The sequence below is a fragment of the Erpetoichthys calabaricus genome, chromosome 1, assembly GCF_900747795.2.
Source record: "Erpetoichthys calabaricus chromosome 1, fErpCal1.3, whole genome shotgun sequence".
NCBI lineage: Eukaryota > Metazoa > Chordata > Cladistia > Polypteriformes > Polypteridae > Erpetoichthys > Erpetoichthys calabaricus.
The window spans coordinates 55,646,812-55,674,645 of record NC_041394.2 but is presented as its reverse complement, the minus strand read 5'-3'; the positions used below and the strand labels follow the sequence as shown (position 1 = coordinate 55,674,645).

At 35.8% G+C, this 27,834-nt stretch overlaps 1 protein-coding gene across 3 annotated transcripts in view; it reads right to left on the bottom strand.

Moving 5' to 3' along the window:
- The window catches only part of ykt6 (YKT6 v-SNARE homolog (S. cerevisiae)), a 33,696-nt gene extending 6,226 nt beyond the window's left edge, over nt 1–27,470 (bottom strand). Inside the window, exons 1-6 of one of the 3 annotated variants that reach the window (XM_051931860.1) lie at nt 27,208–27,470; nt 24,861–24,984; nt 22,138–22,220; nt 21,617–21,717; nt 11,747–11,851; nt 8,101–8,166 (exon numbers count right to left, since the gene is read on the bottom strand). In XM_051931860.1, the coding sequence (XP_051787820.1) occupies nt 8,101–8,166; nt 11,747–11,851; nt 21,617–21,717; nt 22,138–22,220; nt 24,861–24,964 (459 nt within the window). In that variant the 5' untranslated portion in view covers nt 24,965–24,984; nt 27,208–27,470. Of the gene's footprint in view, nt 1–8,100; nt 8,167–11,746; nt 11,852–21,616; nt 21,718–22,137; nt 22,221–24,860; nt 25,000–27,207 lie in introns of all 3 variants that reach the window. The other 2 variants (XM_051931855.1, XM_028799934.2) reach the window with 2 other exon arrangements.
- Nucleotides 27,471–27,834: the final 364 nt, after the last annotated feature.

The following is a 27,834-nucleotide window of genomic DNA, read 5'->3' as shown; positions in this document are numbered from 1 at the left end:
CAACTTGTATGGTCTGGAACGGATTAATTGTATTTACATACAATCCTATGGGAGGAAATTGCTTCGGGTCACGACCAAATCGGGTTGCAACCACAGTTTTGGAACGAATTACGGTCGTGACCCGAGGTTCCACTATATATTTAAAAGATAAATCTTAAGGTACTTTCAACATATCTATATTCATTGCTACCATTTCATCCTAAAACCTCATTGATATCCTAATACCGTATAACAAAATGGTTTACAATTAAAAAATAAGAACTTTCCAGGGCATAAAGAAAATATATATTTTAAATAAAACTGAGATAACTCAACAACAATGAGGAACAATGTTGAGATTTTTCCCCTTGGCAAAGATGTAAAAGGGTGAAACAAGCCTATTACAAAATACAGTGGGGTGAAAAAGTAAGTACACTCCACTAAATAAAATACAGTAATGTGAAGTAACTACAACCCATGAAATGTTTTGTTTCTTTTAATATATGTGGACATAGCTACATTTGATCTTCACTTAAACTGTATCTGTAGATATAGGTGATATAACAAACATCATGCTATATTTACATTTTGTAGTCCACCGTATAAATAAATATAAATGCAAATTTTACATGTGGAAAAGGTGAGTACAATCCTACATTTATTATAACATAGAATATCAAATGATTAAAACATGACTAGAGGTACTTGTTTTATTTAAATGTCAGATATTTAGCTGTGTGTGTTACCATTATGCCTAGATCAAAGGAGCTCTAAAGGCCTTCAGAAAGGTTATAGATTCCATTACAGCCCAGGAAAAGAACAAAAAAAGCCTCCAAACAGGAAATCAACCATTCCACTTTCTTAAAGACCATCTACATGTTTAGAATAATTCAAACAACTGCAAACTTGTCCAGGCCAGGCTGCCCCAGCAAATTCAGTCAGAGTGCTTCTGAAAGAAGTTTGTAAGAAAAACAGAATTTCATCACAGAACCTATTGGTGACTCCTGCTGATACCTAAGTGAATAAGTCTAACATTAGAATGAGGCTGCACAAATTGGATCTACAGAAAAAACAACAGAACAAGACTAAAGTCTGCCCATGACCACCTAGGCAAAGACCTGGGGCCGCATGTATAAATGGTACATACGTCCGTTTCCACGCTCACATCGAGATGTATACAAACTAAACTTGGCGTAAAGCCATGCACATTTTTATTGCAGCCTCAGACCACATGTACGCACATCTCTGCTTGGTTTTGCAAAAGGACTATACCCAGCATCAAAGCTGTGCTACTGTTTCTGTGAGGTCTCCCTTTCTTTTTTAGATTTGCATCCATGACACAGGCTTTATCAAATAAACTGAAATTAATTGCATATCGGTTACAAATTTAATTTACTTGATTGTAATAATTCTGTAACTATACAATGGTGCACAGAATGGCCAAACTATTCCAACTACCATGACTATTTTAACATTGTTAGAAGACAATGCAATTGGAAGTATTAGAAGACAGCGTGCATTTACTGATCATACCAATGTCCCATGATGAGGGCTGGCTTCTAAGTCAATTTAGCTTTTCAAGAGCTATCCTCTTGGAGCTATGTAATGTTATAATACTGGGATGTATACTTGATATAATTTTTATGATGAAATGCATTAAAGTATGTATATTACATTTTACAGATAAATTGTTAACTTCATTTAAATAATGTATACGGTTAATAATTAAACATGTGGGAGCATGGTGGTGCAGCGGAAGTGCTGCTGCCTCGCAGTCTGGGGAGTTTGTATGTTTCCCTTGTGGGTTTCCTCTGCATGCTTCAGTTTCCTTCCAAAGGCATGCTGGTTAGGGGATTTGGCAATGCTAAATTGATGCTACTAGTGTGTGTGTGTGCTCGTTTTCACCCTGCAATGAGCTGGTGCCCTGTTCAAGGATTGTTCCAGCCTCACGCTTGATGGTTGCTGGGACTGGCGCGACCCAAGATGGATGGATGGATGGAATAATTAAACATGTGTAATGAAGATTTTTCAGTGCTCCTTAAAAGTTTTGAAGAATCGACATTCTAATCTTACAGCTGGTTTTACATTTACTACAAATGCTTAGTGTGTGGTGACTGGTTACATGGAGAAAGAAAACAGAAGGACAGCAACTGGGGCTTGGTACGTTTGACAGAGACGGTGCTGCTGCAATAAATGATTCCATCCAGGCTCGCCCCATCCCAGTAAGCACATTACATAAGGCAGGAACAATCCCTGGACAGGGTACCAGCTCATACGCTGCACCACCATGCCCGTACATGTTTAATACATGCTTTAATGCATGTCATCATGAAAATGACATCAAGTAAACATCTTAGTATTCTACAATGTTCAGACCAAGGTTATTATAGTTAACGAAAACTAAAATCAAAACTGAAACTATTATTAAAAAAAAAATTTTTGTAAACTGAAATAAAATAATTAAAATCAAAATAAAAAACTAAAACTAAACAAAACTATTAAAGTAGCTGGAAAGAATAACTGAAATAAAATAATAATTTACTAAAATAATTTTAGTTTTCGTTTTTGAATGAATATTCTTGCGGTTAGTTTTTAACCCACCACAAGCCGCTTGCATATATTCATCCAGTGACCCTGTAGTTAGGCTATAGCAGGTTGGATAATGGATGGATGGATGAATGGCGGCTGTTCACACAGCATTTGCGGTGACAGAGCGAGCTGAATACGTGCGTAAAGCGTGTGGATTAGAAAGTGATTTATGTACTAATTCAAACGCCTGAAACTGGAATATGGTGGTCAACAAAAACTACCGTATGGACAGAAAAATCACGAGTGAGTAACATTTCAGTTTATTTCTCAGGTGCCTGCTTTTTGTTGACTGTAATTCACTGTATAGAGAAAGTATAATCAGGAAAAAAAAAATTCAACCTCAAGATTTTGATGAATCTTGACGTTTTAGACCTCCCCAGGCCCGAAAATATCGTTTTTTGGAATTATGTCTGTGTGTGTGTGTGTGTGTGTAAACACGGTAACTCAAAAACGCAACTAGATAAATGGAAAAAATTTGGCATGTGGTCGTTAAACCAAAATTGTAGATCTGTATTAACTTTTGGGCCAAATCCATCAACCGGAAGTGGTACTTTACCTGAACACATACTCGATTTTTTTTTATTTTTTAATAGATGCAGCTGCAGAGTCCGATTTAATCAACTTTACTTTAATAATACTTGATCAACATATTATTAATTTGATTTGATTTGTTGTTGATGGTTCTTTAATTTACATAATATAATCATTGTCTTGCAGTTTACTCCTCAAACAGCCATCCCCATATCTGAGTACACGAGAAACTCGAGGGGAGACCACTCCAGATTTTTGAAAATAAAATGGCACTGATCGAGAGACTGACTAGGTCGTTATACAAGATCAACATATTGTTGCTAACCAATCACTTTTGCTTTAAAAATGTCGTTTAACAATGAATCGATACAAACCTTGTAAAATTCCTGAGTTGGCAATGTCTCTACTGAACTACAGGTAGGTAGGCAAAGAGTCTGCCAAGCGATGAAAAGCTAAACATACTAATGTGTTTTTGTATTTATGCTATATTTATTAATTTATCTTTTTTAGTTAACATTTATCATTATTAATACCAGATATTGTGAAAAGAATCCAAATATTTGTCCCCATTTTTTCAATGTTTCTCTCTCTCAAAAAAAAAAAACAGTTGAAATATTATATTCTTTTTGTTCTTAACATCAGCCATATCGTACATATTGCATACCAGGGATGTTTCCTGCCTTGCCTTCAAACCTGCTGGGGTAAGCTCCAGGTTCCTGCGATCCTGCCCTGATAAACAGGTTTAGATAATGTATATATTGTTCCTAATGTCAGATGCGGTCTCTGTTGTTTTGTGCCCGTACATACTTCTATTACCTACTCTTGCTCTGCTCATTAAGGGTTTACTGTTCTAATACATGGGCTATTCAAGTCTCATTGCACCTAACCTTGACACTACATGCTTGTTTTTCTTTGTTTCCCTCAATACAGCTAGGTGGGGTCTACACACTGATTCAAGCTTAAGAGTCTTGTTCTTCCTAAGGCCCCATGATTTTCATGATCACACCTGTGAGAACACAGTAAATTCTGTTTTCTGATTTTTGATCTTATCAGGCCTGCAGGTGGCAAAATTCTGTCTATAAATTGTTTGTGCCTGAGATGGAATCAGAGCTTAATATGGCTGGTAGGAAATAAAGCCCAGTATTTGAGATTTTTGAATGCAATATTGAAGGCATTCATTATAAGCACTGTCATTGGAGCAGGATATGTTGTGTGCTGTAGACATTTAGAGTAAAAAACCCTCACATCTTAAACTTCACCTAAATTTCATTACAAATTGGCCCATTCTGGGCAATAAAAGGAAAAGTAAAGTGCCAACAGTCAGCACAAATGACAGAAAATATTTTAAAAATTGTTCATATTCAGTATCTGTTTTTGATTAGGTTTGTTTTTATCAGACAAAACCAAAACCAAATAGTAAACAGTGTTGTGTAGTGTAGTAAGCTTCCACTAACATTAAACTCATATCCAAACTCATTAAGTGTACAGTTCTGTCTCATTGCGACACAAAAACTAAACTCCATAGTAGCTCTTTAACCATACTATAATTACTAAAACTGAAACTTATATATAAAAATAAAATAGAAATGTCTTTGTAAAATAAAAACTAAACTAAAACTAAAAATGCACGATGAAGGAAAACTAAAACTAAACTGAATTTCCAAATAAGGTCAGAAAAAATATGGAAATAAAAACTAATATAAAAATGCAAAACTATAATAACCTTGGTTCAGACAGCTATAATATCAGGAATGTGTGGCTATCACTGCCAATGCACTCCTGTCGGCGTAAGACAAAGCCCATTTAAGAAGCGCAAAGCGATTAACTACTGGGTTGGGGAAGACTGAGAATACAAATACTTTAGTTAGAGTTAGGTCCATAAATATTTGGACAGAGACAACTTTTTTCTAAAATGAAATGAAGGGATTGTCTTAAAAAAATGCTTTAGTTGCCTCACATTTTTATGCAATCGTTCTGTTCACCCCACTGAATTAAAGCTGAAAGTCTGCACTTCAACTGCATCCGAGTTGTTTCATTTAAAATTAATTGTGGTAATGTACAGAACCAAAATTAGAAAAAAAGTTGTCTCTGTCCAAATATTTATGGACCTAACTGTATATACAGTAAACACTCACACATATATTTTATATATATGCACACACACGCATATACATATATGTATACATACACACTGTATGTAGGGTTTACTGTCAGTGTAAGAGAAAGAACAGTTGAATAGTAGCAAATCATATTAAGAAGACTGTAAATGGATGATTAATGGATATCTGTGATTGTGTGTGTGTGTTCGAAGCAGTAAATAATATGCTAAGTAACTCTAAAGTACTATAACTGAAATAACCTGATTCCCCTCCAGCCAGCAAAAAGGTAACAGAAACTTAGCAATAGATTTGACAAAAAAAAAAAAAACATAATGCCAGTAAAACATCAAAACAAACACAGATCAAAGCCCCCCACCCACAATAGACAAATTAGATTGAAATTTGAGTGACATTATAGAAAAAAGAAAATAAACCAACCCATGTTGTTATGTGTCGATACGTTTTTTAGTTGTTGATATTAATTATTATTATGCCAACATATATATTCTCTATGTTGTGCTTATAGTAAGCTTTATGCAAACAAAGGACACAGCAAAAATGATTGCCATGCACACAAAGAGCAGCACTAGCACTAGCCCATAGGGTGGACGGATGGCCGAAAATGGGGCGGTTTCCTGGTCAGGAAAAAAAGAGACTTGAGAACGTTTGGCATTTACAGTGAGGTGTGAAATGGAAGAAGAAAGTTTGGCAAAGCTTAAGGAAGATGCAAAACTCAATGGTTAGCAAATGTGCTATAAAGCTCTAGTGAAGGTACAGGGCTCTGTGGCTGTGAGTGTTGGTGTTGCTTTGCCTGAAACAAAAAGGGAGGGAGAGCCCTTGTTTCTTTGAAGCCATTTCTTCCCAGGATTAAAGCAGTTTAATACTCAGTTCCTGGATGTAATTCTTTGATTTATACTTAAAATAAAAAAAAAAAAAAAAAAATTATTTTATATATATATATATATATATATATATATATATATATATATATATATATATATATATATATATATCCTTATATTTCACTTGAGATTTAAATTGCCTGTTCATATTGCCAACACAATGACATTGTACGCATAGGTAAACCCCTAAAATGGTTTACTGAAGTTGCTTCTTGTAGTTCCACAAATTATAATTATTTGTGTATGCAATTATTGTTCCTTTTGCTTGATAGTAACACTTTAAATTTTTCTGCATTAAAATGCATATCCCAAATGTTTTCGTAATTGCCCAGGTCCTTTTGAATTGTTTTTGCTGTCATAATATAAATTAGAAAGAAAAACATTTCATGCATAAATCCTTCAGAAACTCTGCGGAGGACCAAATCTAATGTAGAGTATTCTCTTTTTATCTGTGATAATTGCTTCTAGCCTACTAATCATTATGACATTAAATCTTGTTTGGGTGTCACTTTCACTTGGAGTGACAGCTGAGAAAGATATACTGCTGTAGGCAATAGAGCAACTGCTGTAACACCTTTAAAACTAATGGTAATAAAAAGCGATCTGACAAGAGAAAGAGAGTACCAAACAATAATTACTGCTCCCATATAATACCTGTCCTAGAGAGGCAAAATGAAAAGTTTCATTCTGAATCTGAAATTTATTATATAACATAAATATGAGCATCTTTTTATAAAGAAAATAAAAATGCAAGGCAAAACTGGCCACTTAAAATAACCAAATAAAAACAAACAGTTCAGAACCCCACATAGATAAACTTAACTTAGGCTATATGTCCTACCTGCTGAAAATTGCTACATAAGCAACTTACCAGCAAATCTATATTGAAATAATTTCCTCCCTTTCAGTATGAAATGGATGATTTTGAGGAATTAATAGTGACATCTACTGGCCAATAAATAAACAAAAAATTACCACCTGCTGCCTGGACTGGAATTCACTAGAGAGTTGCTTCTTCACAGTTCTGACAACCTCAAATGAAGTATTTTATAAAACTCTATGTAGTCATGTGATCCCTTGCCAATAATATCTTAAATAAAATACATCCCTATCCGCTATCAATAAAACAAATTATGCACACAATTTAAAAGTATCTACTGTCTTTTGAAATGCATGATTTTGTAGTCCCCATGGCACTTAACAGTCTGCACTCCCCCTTCCTTCCATAAATGGAAAAAGCAGGAATACAAATTAATCTTATCAAATATAACCTACAAAGACTGCCTTTCTATTCACCACTATGTAGTTTCTGTGTTTTAAAAAGCATCCTTCAATTAAAATCCCCCCAATCCCAAACCCACCTCAAGTTCATTACTAGGACGTAAAATTTATTTTAAAAGGTATAGGCTATTAGGCTATAATATTATACCATTTTTGCAACATAACTTTGGGCTCATAATTTTGAACTTGTTACAATCAACCTGGATTGGTCAAACTTCACTTTTACAAAACACATATTAATTAGATTTGAATGAATGCATTAAATTTAAATTAAGTATTATATTAAACCAAAATATCTGTATTAAAATTATTAAGTGATTATTATTTTGAATTAAAAATGCATTGCTTCTAAATTGTCATCAATAATGCAAAAAGAAAAAATCATAAATTTTTCCTCATTTTACTGATAATATCTGTTGATGACAATATGAAATAATCATATTTGTGAATTTCCCATGGGGATTAATAAAGTATCTATCTATCTATCTATCTATCTATCTATTTTTTCTCAACTTCTGCACAGAACCCTGGTCATTTCTCCAAGTACTTTAATTAAGATACAATTATAAATCAACAGCCAAATAAGCACAAGTCTTTAATGTTATAATGCAGCTTTTAGCTGGTTGAATCTGTTGGCTATAAAGCAACAGGTATATTGAAAGCCTTTTATGCACTAAACAGTGTATTCATGTATGCTTCTACCACTAAACAGCACCTACCAGAATGATTTTAGTTTCATCCAGCTCAGCCTGCACTTTAGTCATTGCATCAGCCTCTCGAGGATTCTAATAAAGAGAGAGAAAAAGTTCAAACACAATTGTGCACAATAAATAGAATGTATTCAATGTTATAATGAACACACATTAGAAACAAAAAGGACAGGTGGCAGCGTCACAACTGTGATGTACAGCAAATTTGGGAATGCAATCCAACACTAACTGCTGCTATAAGATAATACCATAGCAAATGTTCTAGGTTTCCACTACACAATAATTCACTAACCAAACTGGGGGTAGGTCTTCATCTAATACTTTTTCCCTTTCTCAGTTCCAATATGTAATCTATTTTCCTTTTTTTTGTTTTTTTTTTTGTTTTTAAACTCTTTTCTTCTTTTTACTTTTATCATCCACATAGTTTATGGAGCCATCTATCTATTTTCTACATTATTAACTCTTTTAGGGTGGATATCGAAGTTTGTCAACATGTAGCCCTGAGGGCGGATGTTGACAAAAGTTAACAACCAGAGTAGGGAACGATTATCAGCTGTAAAAATTGATAAAACTTGCCATTACATTATAGGTAGATTCTCTCTGATAGGAAGAATGTTAGACTTGTTGACTTTTCGTCTAATCCCTGCATGTGAGTGAGTGGAAAGAGCAAAAAACGGCAAAAATAGCATTAACATCTGGGAAGACAGCGAAGCGAATGCACACAGCAAAATACTCAGTGGACGACATTTTGTGTATTATCGCAGAGTCAGACTCTGATTTTTCAGACTCCAATTTGGATGCAAGTAATCTAGATATCAAACAGGAGAGTAGGTACTGGCATCAGCTGATCAGACCCCATCTGACTGGCTTCCAGCTGTGCACGTTCATGCAGCTGATGCGCCTACAGCAAGGTTCACCTGGGAGAAATACCAAGACATAAATCCATGGAAGGAAAGCTGGCTACCGGACTTCACAAGACGGAGTGGTTTGCTGGTGGACTCAGATTACCAGCTGGTGGACTACTTTAGGCTGTTCTTTCCCGAGGCTGCCTTTCAGCTAATGTCTGACGAGACAAACAGGTACGCCAAGCACTTTTTTTACTCTCATGCTGAACTTGCACCAAATTCTCATTTTTCAAAGTGGAAGCCCAAAACAAAAGACGAGATGAAGGGCTATGAGGCATTGAAAACAGAGATGGGACTGGATAGGAGCTATAACTTTAGGCAGCAATGGTCCAGACATGCTCTGTCCACTGGCAGCTTTAGACAGGATGATATATCTTGCTTCTGCAATTTTTATGCAGATAATGCAGCACACAAAACATTGTGTTGTGTGCAGCAAAAGACAACTGAAAAAGAGGCACCAATGCAACACAAACCACAAGCAGTGTAATGTGGCAATTCACACAATTCTTTGCTTCGAACGTTACCATACTTTGCAGGATCATACCATGTAAAAAGGTATGTAGTATGTATGTGACATCACACAGCACAGAAGCTCACACAACATACAACACAGTGACATTTGTCGCAAATAAATATTTTTTGCTGACTAATGTGTGAAACTATTACTTTGTATGCATTTCAGAAAACTGAATTTTTGGAAAAATATTCAGCCCTAGTACAAAAGTTAAAAATAAGTCAGCCCTAAAAGTGTTAATTTTATCATGAATATTTTGTACATTAATTCTAAGCTGCTTAGCAATTTGTCTTTGTGTATTTCCTTCTCCAACTCTCATTTATGAATGCGTAATTTGTTATTCTAGCACAACACTCTTTTTTTTAAATCAGTCTTCAGAATTCAGTATGGTTTCTAACTCCAGACCAGGTACCCACATAACCTTGGCTTTCTCAATGTTGCTAGCCATTTGTGGTTATTGTTAGATGTCTACCTGTAGCATGAGATGCTATCAACAAAAGCATTGGACAAGCGGTCTTTCAAATTATGTGAAACTGAACAGAAGTACAACCCGCTGCTGTAAAATGGGAACTCTATCTTACCTAAATCATTTGTCATATTTCTGCACTTAGTTTATATATTTCATAAACACACTGGTTGTTTATTGTCACAGCCTTTACACATGCTATTTATTGTTCCAATTTGTGCACTGTATTTGTTTTAACATTTTTATATTTCAAATCTCTACCAGTTTAGTAATTGTCTTAATAATGAACACACCTATAGAAGTAACTAATTATGGGTTAGTTCCAAGAGAATACAATTAAAAGTTAAAAATAAATATTGCATACTTTAGAAATAAATACATAAAGAGATGAATCAGCAATCAATTGGAAATGCTCAGGAAAAAAATGGTACTATGCCAAACAAATGTCTTACATTTCTTAAAAAAATTAACACAAAGACTGATTTCAAGTTTAAAAGACTGAACAGATTAGCTAAATAAACACCATCATCTAAACCATAAGATTGCTAAAAATGATTAAACAAAACTTTCAGCCATTGGAATCTTCCCCAATAGGAATTCAAAAATATGATGTAATCATTAATAATGTTCAAGCAATATAGACACAAAATATGCACAAAGATCACAACTAGTTCAAAATTAATGAGGAAAAGGGGGAATTCAATACAGACAAAACCTGTCACACAAAACCATGCTAAACAGCCTCAACAAGTGATTCAAGACTGAAGATTGTATAACACTAATTAAAGTGACTAAGGTGAAGCAATTTCTACCCAATGTATCACGAAAGAGATCAAAGTTCTTATGTTTGATGAAAACACTGCTAGTGCTCTTTAAAAAAAAATAATGAATGGTAATCATTTTTAAATACAAAACTTCCATCATGTAAATATTTTGCAGTACATTGACTCATAACAATATACAGTAATACAGCTTGTAAAAATGATTACAGTGATTAAAAAAATATAAAATAAAGGGCCACTACTGACAAATGTACAGAGCTACTTGCATATGCTAACCAACATACAAGTCTCTACTGCCAATATGTATATTGTGTGGAAAAATGAATGAAAAAAATTGTCAGATTGACAAGTGCAAATTGTCTTCTACAACCTCTAATAAAGACTAGTGTCATGTTTCATAAATTAAAGAAAAAACAATGTTTACATACTATACACTAATATTTTTATATTCCTAGAGAAAACAAAAAAATAATGAGGACACTAAAAATGCAACACATATTGGATTTACCTATTTATAACAAACATGGATTTTACCTAACACATTTCGCTACTTACTGATAATTTAAAGTCATAACAGCTGAAAATATAATGCTTAAAGAAACATCAGAATTACACAATGTCTGATGAATGCAAGTGTACAGCAGGGGAAAAAATGACAATAATTCATACCTGAGGATATGAAGAATCAATTTAATGTCTTTGCCTATTACATTATGAATACATTCATTCCAAAGTGGTGAGAAGTTAAGCCCGAAGAAGGGGCCTGAGTTGCCTCGAAAGCTTGTATATTGTAATTTTTCTCGTTAGCCAATAAAAGGTGTCATTTTGCTTAATTTCTCACCACATCCATAATGGCTAACATGGTACAACACCCTAGTACTTCATTCCAAAGAAAAGAATTTCCGATAATAAACTGAGTATAAGATCCATTAATTTAGAAAAAAAAAACTACAAGAATACAAAAAAGTAATTGTCATCCATTTCTCACCTGATATTTAGCAAGGTAGCTGTCTAAAGCTGTATATTTAATGGTTTCTGAAGAGCCAGATGGCCAGTCTATGCTGTCAACTTGCTTGGAGAATTCATCTAATACCTTAAAAAAATGAATCATCTTTCATCATTATAACCACCTTATGGCATATATAAAACTCATTTACACAAATGATTTGCACCTAACATTTTATCCAATCTTTTCTGGTGTGGCAGAGCACAGCATAACTAATGTATCCTTAATTACCGGAGGTGTGCACCTAACTACATGACAACTTAAATACAAAACTGGGTATCTCCTAAAAAAAAAAAAAAAAATTCTGAGATGCCATGCATTTAGGGCAGCACCGTGGTTGCAACGGTTTTTCTCTCATATTGCCAAAAACATTCAGGTTACATTATCTAGAGACTCTAAATTGGCACGAGTGAGCCATGCCATCAACCGCCACTTTGTCCAGGGCTATTTCCTGCCATGCATACAAAGATATGGCATGGCTAGTATTCCTGATTTTATCCAATTATGAAGAATAACAACTGTGACATTTGATTTCTTAAGATAGCCTGTTCTTGTTGAAGTTCATAATTAACAAGTGCTTCAAAAACACCCAAACTCCATGCATATGGAATAAAGACACCTTCTTACTTTTTGCTGTCAACTAGTTTGGGACAGGGTGGCCTTAAATAGGTCAATTTTAGGAAGAGTGGTATGACTTTTATAACAATACTTGACTTGTACCATTCCACAACTTTATTTCATATCTCTTTTTTAGAGTACCTTTCTGACCAATACTGGATTTTTTGCTTTGAATTGCCCTTCCAAACAGTAAAATCCTTTAAAAACAACAGTGAAATCCTTTAAAAACAATCACTTTTATTCTGAATTAATCAAAATAACCACAATTGGTCACAGGTGGGTGCCAATTATTTTCTGTTTTCTGAAAGGTGTTTGGTTACATCTAAAATGTGATTTTTGCAAGCACTCTTAAGAGGTGTAATTTAACTCTAGTAATATTAATTTATTTACAGAATGTTTTACAATTTTATATACACTTGACTAATGTAGGTTCATGTAAGTAAATAAATTTCCATCCATCCATTTTCCAACCCGCTGAATCCGAACACAGGGTCACAGGGGTCTGCTGGAGCCAATCCCAGCCAACACAGGGTGCAAGGCAGGAACCAATCCCGGTCAGGGAGCCATCCAAGGTTATTATAGTTTTGCCTTTTTATATTAGTTTTTATTTCTATATTTTTTCTGACCTTACTTGGAAATTCAGTTTAGTTTTAGTTTTCCTTCATCGTGTATTTTTAGTTTTAGTTTAGTTTTTATTTTACAATGACATTTCTATTTTATTTTTATATATATTATTAGTTTCAGTTTTAGTAATTATAGTATGGTTAAAGAGCTACTATGGAGTTTAGTTTTTGTGTCACAATGAGACAGAAGTGTACACTTAATGGGTTTGGATATAATATGAGTAATATTAGTGGAAGCTTACTACACTACACGACACAGTTTACTATTTGGTTTTGTTTTTGTCCGATAAAAACAAGCATAAACAAAACCAGATACTGAATATGAACAATTTTACACAATTATGATTTTTAAAATATTTTCTATGTCATTTGTGCTGAACAAATCTGCGCTGACTGTTGGCTTTTTTTTCTTTTCATTTTATTGCCCAGAATGAGCCAATTTGTGATGAAATTTAGGTGAATTTTGAGATGTGAGGGTTTTTTACTCTAAATGTTTACAGCACACAACATATTCTGCTCCAACAATAAAGTACTTATAATGAATGCCTTCAACAATGCATTCAAAAATCTCAAATACAGGGCCTTGTTATTTTCTAACAGCCATATTCATCTCTGATTCCACTAGGGGGCTCCGCCCCCTGCTCGCTTCGCTCGCCAACCCCTGGTGTTGGGAATGACAAAGAGTGTGATGTATGAATGAGATATAGAATAGTGTGACGGTGTAGATGATGCAAATAGAAATCAAACAATAAAGTGTGTGGCACAGTGTAAAGGTTTATTTGAAAATGTCTTTGTACACGCCGTTTAAGTGTAAAAGGTAATTCCAGCTCAGAACTTGTAAGGTCATTTAAGATGGTTATTGTTGTGATCAGAGTCAAGTTTGTCAGAGCTTAGAAAAAGTTGTGTCTCTCCAGGAAGTAATGGAATGACTTGGGTATTAATGTTTTCCACATTAATATTTTTTGGACATAATATAGTGCGTTGTGTTAAAAGGGGCATTTGGTCTAATGAGATTGCTGTTCCAAATGTCTCTGTAACTAAGTCGTCGCAGATAAAGGCTTGAGGAATTGTAATAATATGTGGCTGAAGTCCATCTGTATTGGTGAGTGTACCATCTCTCAGTTGTAATAAGCAATTGTTATGATCTGGTTCTGGACATCGTATCTTTTTTACTAACTGTATCTTTTGAAAGTAATGCCAATTGTCTGCGTATTTTAAGGTGCACTGAACAATAGCTGATTGCATGGCATCTGGAAGAATAGCTAATCACTGTCTAAAATCTCCTCCTCATAAAAGTACCTTTCCTCCAAATCGAATATTATTATTCATAAACGTTTGTAGAAGTTTATGAATGGTGTTGAGTAAGTGACTTCATGTCATTGAACATTCATCAATAAACAACATTTTTTCAAGACGGATGTCACGTGCAGTGCCACCGTTAATGTTCATAGTGGATACCGATTTGTAGGATCTAATGCAGTTGATAAAGATTTAACTTTCAGGTACATCGTCAGTTATAAGCTTCTGTAGATATTCAGTATATGAATGTAAAGAAGGCAGTCTAATTTGACCCTTTTGACAACAACGTGTAAATGTATAACTTGTATTGCCAGTTGTTTCTTCAGGGAAGTGAACTGAATGACAATGATTGCAAATGACATTCATTAATCCGAATGAATTTTCCTGGTGTATGTTTTCCTTGTGCCGTTTGAGAGGCGCGTTGTTGCATGTGTAGTATTTGGGACGTGTTGTTTTGGAGCTGTAATCGATTTGCCTGTGCTGTGTGAGAAGCCCGTTGTAGCCTTCGCTGCCATTAACGTATGTCTGAGACGGGAGGTGTTTCGTTTTGAATCCGTGCCTGTTGCGATGCAGCACTTTGATTGATAGATTGCGTAATGTGGATCTAGGATGTAGATTTGTGCATATTTGCGTTGTTGATTTGTTTCAGGGTGCACTGTTCCAATGCGATGCAGTATTTGTGCACATATGCGAAAGCAGTATGGTCCATTGCCTTTTGGTGGCCTGATATTTACTCCGGTATATGCAAAAGCAAATGAACTATTGTAGGATCTAATGCAGTTCATAAAGTTTTTACTTTTAGGTACATCGTTAGTTAGAAGCTTTAGTTGAGCTTTGCGTTTTTGGAGTCGAGACATTTTTTCTTTTCGAAATATGGATAAGTAATAAGGAGTATTGCACTTACTGTTAATATGGAGCCTTTTCTGCGGTTGAATGGTTAATAGTGCCTTATTGTAATGAGATCCACCTATGCTGCATAGCCGTCTATTTTGTTGTTTCTTTCGTGTTCGTGTGTTTGTTCCTGTTATCATTTCCTTTTCGTTTTGTACCCGTGACCGTGTATTCATGACTTGTTTCTTTCTCAGCATGCGAAATATGGATAAGTAATAAGGACGATCGCAGTCACTGTTAATATGTTTCCTTTTCTGCAGTTGAACGGTTAATAGTGCTTTATTGTAAGGAGATCCACCTATGCTGACACCTATGCTGTCTAGTGTGAAGGTGATGACGTTCACTTTAGAATATGTGGCTTTGGGTGTCACTTCTTATGGATGTGTGTGTGTGGGGGGGGGGGGGGGGGGTGAGGATTGTTGTTGCGCGAGCGTCTTCTTTCTTTTTGTGTTCCTGTGTCTTGTTTGAATCCCCCTCTTTGTGTGTGTCCCATCCCTTGCTTGTAGGGTCTGTGGGGTGGTTTTGTGTTCTTTTTTTTGTGTTCCATGGGCTTGTTGAATCCCCCTCTTGGTGTGTGTCCCGTCCGGTGCCTGTAGGGGGGGGGGGGGGGGGTGCCTTGCTGTTGTGCGCGAGCCTCTTTTTTTTTGGGTCTAGTTTCGTGTGCAATGTGTTTCGTGCTTCGCTTGCGTTTGAATACTTTTTTATGTGCCTTTTCCTTTTTTCGTTGCTCTTTGCGCCTCATTTCTCCATTTTTCCTGTGCTCACTCCTTTTTTCTGTGGTCTTGTCCGCCTCTCTCGCCCTCTTTTGTCCGCCTTTCTCGGCTCCTCAGCCGACTCTCGCGGACTCTTTTTGCGCCTGCGCAGTACGTCTTTTTGCAGCTACGGCCCATTGCCGGATGTGCCTGCGTCCATCATCCGGTTTAGCATTCTCGGTTAGTAATATGGATCTCAGGCACAAACATTTTATAGACAGAATTTTGCCACCTGCAGGCCTGGAAAGATATCAAAAATTAGAAACCAGAACAAGTTATCGCCAAATATACTAATAACCCAATTGTGCTTTACTCACTCAGAATATGGAACCAACTTAGAAAGCATTTTAAGATGGAAAATCTTTTATCTGTGGCACCTCTGCAAGAGAACCACCTCTTTCAACCCTCGCAAACATATCCAGTTTTTAATACCTGGAAAAGTTTTGGGATTAAAATGCTGAGATCTTTATATAGACAACATATTTGCATCTTTTGAACAATTACGTTCAAAATTCAACCTCCCAGCTACACATTTCTTTCACTATCTTCAAATTAGAAATTTTGTTAAACAGAAATTGCCCGATTTCCCCCACCTCGCACCCTCCACAATGCTGGAAAAAATACTGCTCAATTTCGAGGAATTAAACACCATTTCCGCTTTATATAAAATCCTATTAGAGTCCCTACCTTTCAAAGATCCAAGACAACATTGGGAAGAAGATCTCTTAAATCAATATATCAGAAAAGGAGTGGAAGGTAGCAAAGCAGAGAATTCACTCGAGCTCCATATGCGCAAAGCATAGAATTATTCATCTAAAAATTATGTATCGAGCTCATCTGTCTCGCTTAAAACTGTCCAAAATGTTTCCAGGGCAAGATCCAACCTGCGAACGCTGCAACCAAGCTCCTGCCTCACATGTTCTGGGCCTGCACCAAATTAACATCATTTTGGACCAAAATTTTTAAGTGCCTTTCAGACAGCCTTGGGGTCACAATCCCTCCTAACCCACTAACAGCTGTGTTCGGTGTTCTTCCGGACGGACTTGAAGTGGAAAAGGACAAGCAAACGGTGACTGCATTCACTACACTCTTGGCAAGCAGACTTATTTTGTTAAATTGGAAGAATCCTAATTCTCCTCTGATAAGTCAGTGGGAAACCGATGTTTTATATTATTTGAAATTGGAAAAAATCAAATTCTCAGTTAGAGGATCTGTACAAATTTTTTTCAAAACCTGGCAAGATCTAATCAATATTATTTTAGAATAAGAAAAATAACTATTACCGCATTTAATTCCCTTCTCCATCTCTTATTTACCTATATATTTATTTCTCCCTTTCTTTTATTTATTGTTGCCTTAATAAAAAGCCCTAAGCAATTCTCCTTTGGCTAAGCTCTCCTTCTCAGGGGTGGGGTTTGATTTATCTTCAATTTTGTTTGGTTATAAATTGATCTATTTGTATGGAATGATTACAATAAAAATTAATAAACAACAAATAAAAAAAAAAATTAGAAAACAGAATCTACTGTGTTCTGACAGATGTGACCATGAAAATCATTTGGGCTAAGGAAGAACAGAGGTCTTAGGCTTGAATCAGTGTGCAGACCCCACCTACAGTGGGGCAAAAAAGTATTTAGTCAGCCACCAATTGTGCAAGTTCTCCGACTTAAAAAGATGAGAGAGGCCTGTAATTTTCATCATAGGTATACTTCAACTATGAGAGACAAAATGAGAAAAAAAAAATCCAGAAAATCACATTGTCTGATTTTTGAAGAATTTATTTGCAAATTATGGTGGAAAAAAAGTATTTGGTCAATAACAAAAGTTCATCTCAATACTTTGTTATATACCCTTTGTTGGCAATGACAGGTCAAATGTTTTCTGTAAGTCTTCACAAGGTTTTCACACACTGTTGCTGGTATTTTGGCCCAATCCTCCATGCAGATCTCCTCTAGAGCAGTGATGTTTTGGGGCCTGTCGCTGGGCAACATGGACTTTCAACTCCCTCCAAAGATTTTCTATGGGGTTGAGATCTGGAGACTGGCTAGGCCACTCCAGGACCTTGAAATGCTTCTTACGAAGCCACTCCTTCGTTACTCGGGCGGTGTGTTTGGGATCATTGTCATGCTGAAAGACCCAGCCACGTTTCATCTTCAATGCCCTTGCTGATGGAAGGAGGTTTTCACTCAAAATCTGACGCTACATGGCCCCATTCATTCTTTCCTTTACACGGATCAGTCGTCCTGGTCCCTTTGCAGAAAAAGAGCCCCAAAGCATGATGTTTCCACCCCCATGCTTTACAGTAGGTATGGTGTTCTTTGGATGCAACTCAGCATTCTTTCTCCTCCAAACACGACGAGTAGAGTTTTTATCAACAAGTTCTATTTTGGTTTCATTCCTCTTCCGGATCATCCAAATGCTCTCTAGGAAACTTCAGACGGGCCTGCACATGTACTGGCTTAAGCAGGGGGACACGTCTGGCACTGCAGGATTTGAGTCCCTGGCGGCGTAGTGTGTTACTGATGGTAGCCTTTGTTACTTTGGTCCCAGCTCTCTGCAGGTCATTCACTAGGTCCCCCCGTGTGGTTCTGGGATTTTTCTCACGGTTCTTGTGATCATTTTGACCCCACGGGGTGAGATCTTGCATGGAGCCCCAGATCGAGGGAGATTATCAGTGGTCTTGTATGTCTTCCATTTTCTAATAATTGTTCCCACAGTTGATTTCTTCACACCAAGCTGCTTACCTATTGCAGATTCAGTCTTCCCAGCCTGGTGCAGGTCTACAATTTTGTTTCTGGTGTCCTTTGACAGCTCTTTGGTCTTGGCCATAGTGGAGTTTGGAGTGTGACTGTTTGAGGTTGTGGACAGGTGTCTTTTGTATTGATAACAAGTTCAAACAGATGCCATTAATACAGGTAATGAGTGGAGGACAGAGGAGCCTCTTACAGAAGAAGTTACAGGTCTGTGAGAGCCAGAAATCTTGTTTGTTTGTAGGTGACCAAATACTTTTTTTCCACCATAATTTGCAAATAAATTCTTCAAAAATCAGACAATGATTTTCTGGATTTTTTTTCTCATTTTGTCTCTCATAGTTGAGGTATACCTATGATGAAAATTACAGGCCTCTCTCATCTTTTTAAGTGGGAGAACTTGCACAATTGGTGGCTGACTAAATACTTTTTTGCTCCACTGTAGCTGTATTGAGGGAAACAAAGAAAAACAAGCACGTAGTGTTAAGGTTAGGGGTGGTGAGTCTTGAATAGCCCAACATAAACGACAGTAAACCTATAATGAGCACAGCAAGAGCACAAAACGACAGAGACAGCATCAAAGATTAAGAACAATATATACATTATGTAAACAATTATTATAAAAGTAAAGCTGATTAAAAAAAAAAATCCGAGTATGTGTTCAGGTAAAGTACTACTTCCGGTTGATGGATTTGGCCCAAAAGTTAATACAGATCTACAATTCTAGGGTAACAACCACATGCCAAATTTCAATCTATCTAGTTGCGTTTTTGAGTCATTGTGTTTATACACACACACACACACAATTCCAAAAAAACTGTATGTTCAGACTCGGGAAGGTCTAAAACGTTAAAATTCATCAAAATCTCAAGGTCGAATGATGATTACTATACTTTCTCTATACTTCGTATGTGAAGTGGCAGGTGAATTACTGTCAACAAAAAGCAGGCACCTGAGAAATAAACTGAAACATTACTCACTCGTGATTTTTCTGTCCATATGGTAAAAGATTTTGTTGACCACCACATTCCAGTTTCAGGCGTTTGAATTACTTCTTGATATTCAAGTGCAAAGAAAGGCATCATGTAAATCGCTTTCTATTCCACATGCTTTACCTGCATATTCAGCTTGCTCTGTCACCGCAAATGCTGTGTGAACAGCCGCCCTCCTTCACCAGCCGCCGTTCATCCATCCATCCATTATCTAACCCGCTATATCCTAACTACAGGATCACTGGATGAATATATGCGGGCGGCTCGTGGTGGATGACTTTCAGTTTTAGAGTTAAAAGTTATAAGGGTTAAAAACTAACAGCAAGAATATTAATTCAAAAACGAAAACTAAAATTATTTTAGTAAATTATTATTTTATTTCAGTTAGTCTTTGCAGCTACTTTAATAGTTTCGTTTAGTTTTAGTTTTTCATTTTGGTTTTGTTAATTACAGTAATCCCTCCTCCATCGCGGGGTTTGCGTTCCAGAGCCACCCGCGAAATAAGAAAATCCGCGAAGTAGAAACCATATGTTTATATGGTTATTTTTATATTGTCATGCTTGGGTCACAGATTTGCGCAGAAACACAGGAGGTTGTAGAGAGACAGGAACGTTATTCAAACACTGCAAACAAACATTTGTCTCTTTTTCAAAAGTTTAAACTGTGCTCCATGACAAGACAGAGATGACAGTTCTGTCTCACAATTAAAAGAATGCAAACATATCTTCCTCTTCAAAGGAGTGCGCATCAGGAGCACAGACTGTCAGAAAGAGAGAGAAAAGCAAACAGATCAATAGGGCTGTTTGGCTTTTAAGTATGCGAAGCACCGCGGCACAAAGCTGTTGAAGGCGGCAGCTCACACCCCCTCCGTCAGGAGCAGGGAGGGAGAGAGAGAGAGAGAGAGAGAGAGAGAGAGAGAGAGAGAGAGAGAGAGACAGAGAAAAACAAACAGTCAAAAATCAATACATGCCCTTCGAGCTTTTAAATATGTGAAGCACCGTGCAGCATGTCGTTTCATGAAGCAGCTGCACAGAAGGTAGCAACGTGAAGATAATCTTTCAGCATTTTTAGACAAGCGTCCGTATCGTCTAGGTGTGCGAACAGCCCCCCTGCTCAATCCCCCTACGTCAGGATCAGAGAAAGTCAGCGCAAGAGAGAGAGAGAGAGAGAGAAAAGTAAGTTGGGTAGCTTCTCAGCCATCTGCCAATAGCGTCCCTTGTATGAAATCAACTGGGCAAACCAACTGAGGAAGCATGTACCAGAAATTAAAAGACCCATTGTCCTCAGAAACCAGCAAAAAATTTGTGATATATATTTAAATATGCTTACATATAAAATCCACGATAGAGTGAAGCCGCGAAAGGCAAAGCGCGATATAGCGAGGGATCACTGTATTTTATTTCAGTTTACGAAAATATTTTTTTAATAATAGTTTCAGTTTTGATTTTAGTTTTCGTTAACTATAATAACCTTGGAGCCAAATAAAAGGTAAAGGTAAATAAAATTGAACAAGCCAAATTTATTTTTAGTGTGTAAAACAATGAAAGGGTACATATTTTTAAAGATGGTGATAAAACTTCTGCACCCAGACTGACGCAAATGACTTCATACTGTAAATAAGGTACAATTCATTTTCAAATTCCTAACCTAATCTAAAATAGTTCCAGCTTGCAATCATTAACCCTATCTGAAAAAAAAAACAAAAAAAAAAAAAAACTAAATACTATCAGCACTAATGAAAACACTCAAAATCAAGGTGTTGCTGCTTTTTGAGAAATTAGAATTGCTTATGTCATGGCATTGGTACTGCTGCTTGTCAACACACCACACCCAATAAAATATTTACAAGGGACCCTCAATTAAATTGCATGCTTTTTATTTTGCAATAAATAAATATGATACAGGTATTGATTCCTGTATGGTTTACCTTATCAAGTAGTGTGAAGCAGACCCTGGATGGATACTCACTGTCAGCTATTACAACGCCACTCAAAGAGTCATTGCGTACATAAACATGACACAGATACTCTAGAGAAGGAGACAAAAAAAACAAAAAAAAACAAAACATAACTATATTGGTGAAATGTGAAATAAACAAGACAGAGTCTACACACTCATTCACAACAGGTGTATTTAGATTTGCCAGATAATCTTAAAAACATTTCTGTGGACTTGGAAAGGGAGGAACAGCAGGAATTGGAGAGCTTTCTAAGAAAGCCCACACAAAACTCAGGGTTCACACACTGTAAAAAGTCCACATAGAGGGCACTCCTTTTCACAAATTAAATTTAGTAATATTGCTGCCCTTAAGAAATTCACATTTCAGCAAAGAAACCAAATTAGATATTAAAATGACATTGATAAAAATACAAAAATATCAAACAGTGTACTAAGTTTGGAAGGAGTTAGTTCCAGAAACATATGTGTAACTTTATGTTTTTGTTTTACCTTGTTCTTTCACTGAAGCTCTACTTCCTTTTTGGGAGCGCTCCACAATAAGGCTACTGGTGAAAGTCATGAACTCCTGCACACTGAAAAACAAAAAGGTGTTGGTTACCACTATTTACCAGCCAGCAATTACACAAGTGCCTCAAATAATATGGTCACACAATTAAGATTTCAGGACAGAGGAGGATTGCTGGACAAAATGTTATTATGGGAATTTTTCAATTCAAACCTATTGTGAATAATCAATGTATGGCAATAACTCTATGAATAAATTGTAAACTAAGTATAACATGCTCTAACGTGTATAAAAAAAAAACAAAAAAAAAACATGATTGAACAACCACAAATCATATAGTGCAGTATGTCAAGGGCTGTGAGGAAAGTGGTCAGAGAGAAAAAAGCTGAATGTTACGTGATAGCAGGGGTGTTTACAATGTAGTTTTTAAGTATAAAAATGAACTGTATGGATTGGATTGTCAGTACAAATCCCTGTTATTGGTTGCAAAAACATAAATCTACAGTATAAATCAATAGTGACTAATACTCTTTAAAATCAAATTTAATTACACATTAGTATTTAACCAACCTGCAGGACTCTTAAAAGAATTTGTTTTGCTTCAGCCTGTTCAATATTTATTTTCACTGTCTTTTTAGTCTTACTTTCTGTAAATTTGTTTGTTTTTTTTTTCTTAAATTTACAGTGATTACCTTCAACACTAAAAATAAACAATGCCTTCACTTTGTTCCTTTTCCAAAATAACACAGAAACCGATTATTTTACTACTTTGATTAACTTGTATATGGAGCTTCCCAATATGAACTTTTCTAGCTTTTTTCTCTGCATTAAGTGCCATGATCTTCAGCTGGGTTTTACTAAAATGCATCTTCTAGTTGACTTTATTGAAAAAGACCAATTGTCAATTGTTGTGACATTAAGGAAAGCTAGCTGCTCTACAGAGACTTGGTAATATTCATCACAGAAGCACACCAATGCTAAATTGCCTCTCTTAAGTAAGTGCTTACTGCCTCATCTGAAGTAATGACAATTGTATCCTCCCATCATATTCTTTAAGGTCTTCACTATAAAAGTATACTATATTTACGTAGATGGTTTTCTGGCCATTGCTTATTGTCTATTTGTTGTGGTGTAGAGTGAATGAGAAGTCGTGTTCCACTATAAAGAAATAATAATACAAAAAGTATTGTACAGTTTGTTGGTGACAAAGTCTTAAATACTATGCTCTATATGCCCTGCTTTATTTAATAGTTGCTCCTAAAATCACTTATGTCAACTATAAGGCTTTGGCTAAACACACACAGCATTTGCTGGGTAATTTTCATAAATGAATATTGTTAATAGAATATAAATAGTTAGCTAGCTATGCACATTGTTAAGTTAGTACCATTATGCTAAATGTTGGCTAGGCATGCTAGTTAAACCTTAAATTCCACTAGGATGAGTATCTGTAAGCACTGAAGTATCCAATGCTTACATGCCAAATATAAAACATGAATTATTAAAATGATTCTAGAAGAGACAATCATCATACTAATTCGGGTCAATCACACAATTCAGTTTTTTTACATTTTGATTTTTCATGCTCACAGAACTGGATGGTCTTAAAATTGGTCCCTGGGAAAAAGCTTTGGATAAAAAATGTCATTCATACACCAAGTTTTATTTTCCTAATTGTATTTGTTTTTTGCAAAGAATGTGATCCTCAAGCCTAAATCTTTGAGACATACTTGATTAGATTTCAACAAAACTTGCAACAGTATTTTGCCAAGGATGTCAGCTTTTTTCCCCCAACATTCATCTGCTGTCATTTTGTTTTGGTTTCTGTTCAACTAGTCCCATAGAAACCTGTTTTTAGTACACTTTCAATAGCTTAAACTTCCACCATTTTTTCTCAATTACTTTCACCATCATTCCTTCACTGCTCAAAAGATTCCAATGAATGCTTGCCTGGCAACATGACCTACTGTTCATTAAACCACTGATCCCACCTCAAATCCACACATGAACATTGTATCAGGTGGAAAAATACACTGAATCTAGGTGAATCTTGGGATTGCTGCTTTTGACTAGGAAGAGTGACATTCCATAGAGTATATTTACAGAACTCTTTTTTTACATGCAAATTAACAAACCTCTCCTCCACCTGTCTCTAAACATCAGAAGATATCATCAAGGTTTCCTTTTCTTATAACACCATTAGAAACAGAAATGAAATGAAGGAATTATGATTTTTTTTTTTTTTTTTTTTTATAAACATGCCATTATGCTCCTTTGTATACATGTTTTTTCAAAAATTTTCCTTCTACAAATAATGGAAAATTCTAAACTCAATTTTTATTTTAATATATTACCAATTAATAGCATAAATGAATGACTCTTCTGATCTTGAACTGCATAGTCCACTGTCAAACGTAATTAAAGATTTCTCATTTTCAATGTTACTTTTCAAAGAAAGTTTCAATTCTAAATATTGTAACCAGCAAAACAGTTAAATAAAATGACTAAAAATTGAAGTATGATATATGCTACAATATAATAAAAAATATTTATATTACTGTCTTTCCTGCTGACCATCCTTTATATAAAAACAACTACATAAATAATTGAGGTGTTAGATAAATGAATTAACAATATTTGTTTTAAACTAAGTAAAGTCATTAGAAGCTAAATCAAAAACAAAACAAAACAAAAAAAAAATACTAACCTGGACCGCTGAAAGAAGCTAAATGAAGAAAGATCATATGCAGCTTTGAGGAGGTTGACTTTAGAAGCTCCTTTGTAGTGAACACTGAGGCTGTACAGCTTCATTTTATACCACCTCAGACTTGCTCTAATCCTTCCTGCTAATAAATAATAAAAAGGATAATGAAATAGAGCTGTTATGTGATAAAGAAATGAAAACCTTTCAGTTTAGTCTATATAGGCCATCTATGATATCACAAGCCTTATATCACCTATTTTGATTTTTTTTTTTGTCTGCTTCAGACAGTTCAATAATTAAAAATATTTCAAAAGATATATATTCAAGGCAGACACAGTTTTCATTTCAAGAATTACTGATTAATAAATAATTAATAATAATCTAGCCACCAGGAGGGCAAACCTGCTCAACTTGGTGTCGGTCCCAAGCCTGGATAAATAGAGGAGATTAGAGTCAGGAATGGCATCTGGCTGTAAAATTTTAGACAAAACCTTAATGCAGTAATCAATCCAATGAGCATTGGAATGTACCAGGAAATACCCCACAGGTGGCACACAGGAGCATAGCCTCACTCCTGTGGGAAATGAGCAAGTGCTACAGGGCCAAGGGCAGTACGTAACAGTATGCCAAGTTATCATGTACTATGGCATAAGGAGATCCATAGCTTATATCCAGATGTGCTGCAACATCGGACAGCGTAACCGAAAAGTCTTCACTGATGAAAGTCTTTACCTCTAATGTGGGCTTTTGTGCACTATGTGGATGGTCAACCAGATGAAGCTTCACCGGTCACACATTTTCATAATGCTTTAAACCTTTCTACCCATTATTAAACTTTTCATTGAGTTGTACTGTTTTCACTCCCATACTGAGACATCCTTCTATGAATTTCAGCAGGTTTCACTCCCTTCTGTCTAAAGAAATCTTACTACGGCGCACAGTTCAAGAATGGTGCAATCCCACAGCAGAGCAACCATGTTCATTTCAGCTTGGCTTCAACTAGACAAGCGGCAGAGCACTGCGTTATGTGTGTTCAAACTACCCATAAGCCATTGCAAAAGTGTCATACTGCATCAGAGTTTATCCACTGCGGTTACCTCACAATTTTCAAATTCCCTTTTCTTTTTGATTTATGTAACATGAATATGAAGAAAAGTGTTTAATACAAAAAATACTTAATTTTGCTTTAAGAATATCCAGGAACACAGTTGTTCTAGTTGTGAGAGTGAATTCAACAAAAAAAATAATATTGTAAAACCTTATTAAATTTGTAAATATAATGTTGCCCTTTTCAGCATGGCACTGCTGCTGATAATATCACCTTTGTGTTTCATAGTCCTGTTTCAAGATCAGGGTGTGATTTTTTTAATAGCAAATGCAGATTTAACATGTATAAAATTATAATAGCAATTCTGACCTCACTTCCCCAGTACTTACAAAAGAGATGTAAAATTCTGACAGAATGAAATCACAGTTGTACTTCTATCACTTCTTGAGGGAAATATGATCTACTGCATTAAACATCACAAATGATTAGGTGAATAATATACAGTACCTGTATATGTTGATTTATTAATCACAACATTTTAAAAACGGTTCCATGTAATACGAAAATAAGCCAAAAGTGTTACCCTCATCATGTTATTATGTTAATTTGCATTCCTCTTTACATAATTTACGATATTAATATTGAGCGAGTATTTGGTGAAATGACACTATACAAGAATAAATTGAATATCAATACCAAGTTACTAAAGCTACTAGGGTTCCATTTTAATTTGCACAAAACTTGAAAAGAAAACGTCACGTAAAGCCTTTTCAATCTGGTAAATTGCCACTATCAGGGACTAATATAGCATATTAAAAAGGCACTTGTTCGTTTTCGGAAAAATCCGTTGAAGGACACATGAGGTTGCTGCACGTACTGTATATGCGGACAATGAAAATGCACTGCATACATTTTAACATCACCTTCTTGAAGGTTCTCTCTATTGGCACTTCTCCGTATGTTATTTACACCCACCATTCTAATCCTACTCCACTATTCGACACAAGATCTAAATCTGTGCCTCGGAAGTTAAATGATGTAAACCGATCTGGACGAAACAACAAAACTTTTGTTGAACAACCCGTATATTGATGCTGTCATAAGACAGAGCTCCGAGTGATCCTCTTGAAAACAACACCCCTATCCTGCATCTCCATTATGACTTTTATGTTTGGCTGAAACAGTATGTATCGCATTCTAATAGGTACTTTAATTACTTATGAAGGCTACGTCCGAAATGGCAAGACTATATATCCGCGACGAACCTAACACAAAACGGTCTCAGATTCCTGCGGTCTCCACCCGGTACTCACCTAATTTAGCGGTTCTTCTCCTTTGCTCTGCCTTACCGGTCTTTCTGGGACAAAAATCTGGGTTCTTCTAGAAACCAAGAAAGTGGTTATCTGGCACTTAATTGTGCAGTAAGAAGTATCACCAGCATTACCGAAAAAAACAAAAAATAAACGCAATACGTCGTTTACAAACAGAACAGAAAGCTAGTCAGTACAACTAAGACCAGTCATCAGCAGTCCCACGTCACAGCCGCTCAACGCTGTGTTGCAGTGTAACAGCGACGGCCAGAAACATTACTCCGTTGCATTTCTCACCCGTTTCCATCCAATAGCGGAAAAGAATGGGTGAGATCAAAGCTGTGTAAATGGTTCAGTGTCTGTTCCAGTATTTAAATTATTTTGGAACCGAGTCGCGCCACTTTTAGGGTGCTTTTTTTACGTTGTTACTTTTTAGTTTGATTGATTCTGAGTTATGACTATTTCTGAGTTATGACTGAATACTTTAAAAATGTAATATTTCAAGAAAAAAACTTGTTTAAAAATAAAATAAAATAACGTGCCATCCTAAGCTTTTCGGCTAGTCATGGTGGAGAGGCTTCCTTGATTTAGGGATTCTTCTATGTTAATTGATAGGAAC